The following is a 6194-nucleotide window of genomic DNA, read 5'->3' as shown; positions in this document are numbered from 1 at the left end:
TTTTAAAAAAAAAAAAAAAAAAAAAAAAAAAAAAAAAAAAAAAAAAAAAAAAAAAAAAAGATATTTCAGCACCAATACTGAAGGGAATGATCCAGTAGAGACAGAGAAATTGATGTTGCAGGAGAAAGTGGACAACTGCAAAAGCAAAGTGTTTGAGTATGTAAAAGAGTCCAGAGGGGTTCAGTGCCAAAATAAAGGAAAGGAGCAATTCCCGCTTAACAGCAGTGAAGGCAAGGTATATGGATACAAATACAGTAGGTTGGGAAATCAGATATCAGGAAAATGAAGAAATTCCTTTCCAATGGCTTCCAAGTTACTGAAATAAAAATCAGGAATATCTTCTGAGATAAGGAAGGGAAGAAGCCGCTGCTGCTTTTTCCAGTGGGTACAAGAAAGAGTGGGGCAAGGACACGTATACAAGGAGCAATGGGGAAGATTAACCATACTGTCTAATCAAGGTAAAAAGGGAAGTAAGTATATAAAGCAGTAAATAGAGAAGTCAAAGAATAACTGAAATCAGATTCCAGGGGAGGTCAGAGAGTGGGATCCTTGAAACTGTGGTTTTGGACATGGTGCAATTAAAGATAAGTTCAAAGTCTGGAATATCAAAATAAATGAGTGGCTGAAAAAAATCTTAAATTTCAGGTGTGTTTTTTGTAAAGAGCACATGGCTGTATTTTTCAAAATTCAATTTATTTTTTAATTGGCAAGGTCTGGTCCATTTTACATGTATTATAACAAATGATAAAATATATGTAATTCTACTAAATCATTTTATACTTTCTATTTACCCTATATTTTTTATACTTCTTATTTTCTTCTTTCCTGTCTTCTATTGAATTAATGAAGTTTTTGTATTCCCTCTCTTCCTCTCTAATGGTTTAGAAGTTATAAATGGTATAAACTTATCAAAATATATATTATTTAACCACATCAAAAATTAATCAATACCTATTTCCTCTTACAAGACAATCCAAGGTTCGTAATGCTTTAGTCCTGACTACTACAGTCATGTCTTTCACATTATTATTTCCTATAGTATTTTAGTTTCATGTGGTTTTGTAAGTCCTAAAGTGGTCATTATAATTATTTTACAAAAAAAAATGCTTGTTTAGATTTATTAACATGCTTACTAATTTCTTATTCACAAATGAGATAAACTGAACATTCCTCAAATACTATTCTTTAAATGGCAAAATGAAAGCCAGTCAAAAAAAACTTTTTTATAATATTGAAAAGCTATTAAAGCCATCCTAGCCAATTAAAAATACTATAAACTTTATGAAAGGTTAAAAAAGAAAACAAGTAAATTAAGTGAATGTTCACTGAGTATTTTGTCATGTGGCATATTGGCTTTCAGAGAATTGTCTCTCAGCAAATTGGTGATTTACAGTAGGCCTCCCTAAAATCCTACTACAAGCAATGGCCAGATCAGCAAGAGGGATGATCTTACAAAAAGGTTTGTGAGACTACCTAAATACTGCTGTGAATGGGCTCAGGGACAAGAAATGGGCAGTTTTAATAAATCAGTCAAAGTCTGAGTTGATTTTCACTATACAGATTGTAGAGAGAAGATTTTCATGTCCAGCTTCCATTTTTAAAGATGGACTACTTAGGAAAGTATGTAGGTTTTAAATGTAGAAAATCATTATAATAATTAATAGGACCTAGAAAAAAAGAAGTATGAGAAAAGTACATTTTTATTTCTTCTTTCTAGGTTCACAGATATTGATAAAAGATGTCTACTCTCCTGGAAAGCATCATGGCCATCATCGACCTTTTCCACCAATATTCAAAAAATGATAAGGAGACTGAAACACTAAGCAAAAAAGAGCTGAAGGAACTTCTGGAAATGGAGTTTCGGCCAATCCTGAAGGTAAGAGCTGTTTGACAGAACCAAAGACTAGAGCATTTCTGCTCTTCATCAATAATCTAATCAAGAATTATTGTGAATGCCTTTTAAATTATTTCTCTTCTGGAAAAAGAATAAAGTTAGTATTATTGCAAGACAGATAAAACTTCTTTTCCTCCCTTTATGCCTTTATACATGATACAGACACAAAGAGATACTCTCTGTAAAAATAAATAAATAAATAAATAAATATTTAATTACAAAGAAATGAAGGCCAACTGACTCATTATGATACTCTTCCTCCCATCAAGATTGTTAGGAGGGTATATTTAAAATACAACTCATTTGTGGATTATATAAAGTTCTGACTTTTGAAATAAGAAAAATAAGAAAACCTCATCAAATCTTTTTGGGATACCCTACTAGTCCTTAAAATTTGTTTGTATTTGTCTAGCACCTATACTTACCAGCCAACTCAGGATAAGATTTTAAAAAAAAAAGAAAGAAAAAGAAAAAAATAAGTAACAAATTTGTTTCCTGTATTAGTCCGTTTATGTTGCTATAACAAAATACATGGAACTCAGTAATTTATAAAGAAAATGCAATTTATTTGCTTACGGTTTCTGTGGCTGGGAAGTCCAAAGTCCATCTGGTGGTGGTGACAGTGACCCAGGGGGTGGGGGGTCTCAGACTACAAGATGGCAGAAGCAGAGAGAGCAAAGAGAGATAGACTCAGCTCTTTTAAAGCCCTCAGAACCACACCCCTGACCACCACTTTTAATCCACTCGCTGCAGCATGGTCCTATAATCCAATCACCCTTTCAGGACTCCACCTTTTAATTACCATAATAGGATTTCCCACCCTCTTAACAGTCACAGTGGGAGCTAAGTTTCTAATACATAAAACTTCGGGGACACAATTCAAGCCTCAGTGAGTTTTGAGTGGACATAATTCAATCCACTACAGTTCCACTATTTGGTACCAAGAGTTTACATTCCCTGAAGTAACTTTGAATGATTTAACTGATAATGTGAGTCAGTCTGATGTACTCTCCCTCTGTGACTTCCCTCTAAATAGCATCCAGATGACCCAGATACTTCTGATATCTTCATGCATATACTCGACATAGACCACAACCAGAAAATAGACTTTGCTGAGTTTTTACTGATGGTGTTCAAGTTGGCACAAGCATACTATGAATCTACCAGAAGACAGAACTCCCAAAAATCAGGGCCAAAGCAGAAAAAGCACAGACAGCATTATCAAGATGAAGCAGAGGACATAGAAGAAGAGGAGGAGGAAGAAGAAGGAGAAACAACAACCAGTCTTACAAGAAGAAGTGATGGAAAACCAAAAAAGGCAAGATCCAAGAGCCCAAGAGGAAGAGGGAAGACCAGACCTGGATCTAGCTCTGGAAGTGAAGGAAGAAAACATCATTCGTCTCCTTGTACAGGAAGAGAAGGAGGTGGAAAAACACACCATCAACCAAATGGGAAACTGAAAAAGAGGCATAATTCTACTGAAAGTAGAGGAAGAAAGCACAAGACAGATGTTAGTCCCTCCAGCAGAAAAGGAAGAAAAGAAGGTGATTATGGTTATAAAAATACAAGGGGAATGTGTGCAAGTTGGAGAGAATTAGGCAATACAAACTCATACCACAAAACCGAGAATGACACATTTAGTACCACTGATATGCAACAAAAAGATAAAACAATTAAAAACTCTGAGTCTCATAAGCAAGAAATATCACGTCAAGTACAAAGCTCCAGAAACTCACAGTATGCCCAAGGACAATTATTATTTGGATCCCAGACAAGCAGACACATAGGATCCAGGGAAAGTCAGGACAGTAATAGCGAAGAATATTCTGCAGATTCAGACGTAAAATCCCAGTCTGGTTCCAGAATCCAACGAGGATCTGCCAGTGACCATTCCAGGGATGGCTCCAGAAACTCTAGGCCTTATCAACAGGAAAAAGTGACTCATGGACATTCTGAATCCGCCCCTGGAAACTCAGATTCCAGTAGCAGAAGAACACAGGGATCTACTCATGGACAGTCTGGAGACAGCTCTAGAGGATCAGGCTCTCAAAATGGAGACACTGCCTCTCAAGGACAGGCTGGATCTTCCCATGGGCACTCAAGATCAAGCCCAAGAGGAACACAAAAATTCCACAATGAGGAGACAACAGAGAGCTCCACACAATCATGGAATGGACATGTACATGACAAATCCCCCTACTCATCAAGGACAAACAAAAACAGGGGGTCCAACATCAGTGAGAGGATCGAAAGCGAAGAACATTCAAGAGACTCAGAGAGACAACACGAATCCACCAAAGGAAGCTCTGCACCCAGCAAGAGGAACCAACGAGAATTTGCACAAAGCCACTCAGGGGAAAGGACAAAACACTCAGCTTCAAATCGAGGGGAAGAGGCTGCACACAGGCAGTCTGAATCTTCAAATGGACACCCCAGATCAACCACAAGACAAAGACCATGCAGCCATCAGGAGCAGTCAGGCAACAGATCCAGGCACTCTGGAACTGGACATGGACAAACCTCATCGGCATCCAGTGACCATAGATATCAGGGATCCAATGTAGGTCAGGCCAGTGATAGTGAAGACCCAGACAGCCCATCAGTGTCAGCCCATGATCACTCTGGGGTAAGACACAGCAACCAACAAGAAACTGCACGTGGCCACTCAGGAGAAAGATCTAGGCACTCTGGCTCACATCAAGGGCAGGAGGCCACACACAGGCAGTCTGACTCTCTTCATGGGCACGCCGGATCTAGCACAAGAGACAGACAAGGCAGCCATCACGAGCAGCCAGGAGAAAGATCCAGGCACTCTGGAACTGGACATGGACAAACCTCATCGGCATACAGTGACAATAGGCAACATGGATCCAACATCAGTCAGGCAAGTGATAGTGAAGGACAATCAGAAGTCTCAAAAGCCCAGTCAGAGTCAGCCCACGGGCACGCCAGGGCAGGTAACAGGAACCAACAAGAATCTGCACGTGGCCACTCAGGGGAAAGATCTAGACACTCAGGCTCACATCAAGGGCAGGAGGCTGCACACAGGCAGTCTGACTCTGTTCATGGGCACTCCGGAACCAGCACAAGAGAAAGACGAGGGAGCTATCATGAGCAGTCAGGAGACAGATCCAGGCACTCTGGAACTGGACATGGACAAACCCCATCGGCATACACTGACCACAGACATCAGGGATCCAATGTAGGTCAGGCCAGTGATAGTGAAGTCTCAGACAGCCCATCAGTGTCAGCCCATGGTCACTCTGGGGTAAGACACAGGAACCAACAAGAAACTGCACGTGGCCACTCAGGGGAAAGATCTAGGCACTCTGGCTCACATCAAGGGCAGGAGGCCGCACACAGGCAATCTGACTCTGCTCATGGGTACTCCGGATTGAGCAGAAGAGAAAGACAAGGCAGCCATCACGAACAGTCAGGAGACAGATCCAGGCACTCTGGAACTGGACATGGACAAACCTCATCTGCATCCAGTAATCGCAGACATCAGAGATCTAACATCAGTCAGGCCACGAATAGTGATGACTCAGACAGCCCATCAGTGACAGCCAATGGGCATTCGGGGGTAAGTCAAAGAAACGAACAACAATCTGCACAAGGCGACTCAGGGGAAAGATTTAGGCACTCAGGCTCACATCAAGGGCAGGAGGCCGCACACAGGCAGTCTGACTCTGCTCATGGGCACTCTGGAACCAGCACAAGAGACAGACAAGGCAGCCATCACGAACAGTCAGGAGACAGATCCAGGCACTCTGGAACTGGACATGGACAAACCTCATCTGCATCCAGTAATCGCAGACATCAGAGATCTAACATCAGTCAGGCCACGAACAGTGATGACTCAGACAGCCCATCAGTGACAGCCCATAGTCACTCTGGGGTAAGACACAGGAACCAACAAGAAACTGCACGTGGCCACTCAGGGGAAAGATCTAGGCACTCTGGCTCACATCAAGGGCAGGAGGCCGCACACAGGCAGTCTGACTCTGCTCATGGGCATTCCAGAACCAGCACAAGAGAAAGACAAGGCAGCCATCACGAGCAGTCAGGAGACAGATCCAGGCACTCTGGAACTGGACATGGACAAACCTCATCAGCATCCAGTGACAATAGACATCATGGATCCAACATCAGTCAGGCAAGTGATAGTGAAGGACAATCAGAAGACTCGGCAGTCCAGACAGAATCAGCCCAAGGGTACGCCAGGGCAGGTAACAGGAACCAACAAGAAACTGCACGTGGCCACTCAGGGGAAAGATCTAGGCACTCTGGCTCACATCAA

At 41.6% G+C, this 6194-nt stretch overlaps 2 protein-coding genes across 2 annotated transcripts in view; both read left to right on the top strand.

Moving 5' to 3' along the window:
- Positions 1-1738: 1738 nt before the first annotated feature.
- On the top strand, positions 1739-5704 carry FLG (filaggrin). Its single transcript, XM_008577300.1, has 3 exons — positions 1739-1876; positions 2931-5477; positions 5609-5704. The coding sequence occupies exons 1-3, from the start codon at positions 1739-1741 to the stop codon at positions 5702-5704; spliced, it is 2781 nt and encodes a 926-aa protein (XP_008575522.1).
- A 200-nt stretch (positions 5705-5904) lies between these two features.
- LOC103594111 (filaggrin-like) overlaps positions 5905-6194 on the top strand; it is a 6505-nt gene continuing 6215 nt past the window's right edge. The window contains exon 1 of the mRNA XM_008577299.1: positions 5905-6050. Within this exon, the coding sequence (XP_008575521.1) occupies positions 5905-6050 (146 nt within the window). The remainder of the gene's footprint in view (positions 6051-6194) is intronic.

This window comes from Galeopterus variegatus, unplaced genomic scaffold (genome assembly GCF_000696425.1).
Source record: "Galeopterus variegatus unplaced genomic scaffold, G_variegatus-3.0.2 Scaffold1480, whole genome shotgun sequence".
Taxonomy (NCBI): domain Eukaryota; kingdom Metazoa; phylum Chordata; class Mammalia; order Dermoptera; family Cynocephalidae; genus Galeopterus; species Galeopterus variegatus.
Note: the sequence above shows the minus strand (reverse complement) of the source record. Positions and strands in the feature narration are given on the sequence as shown.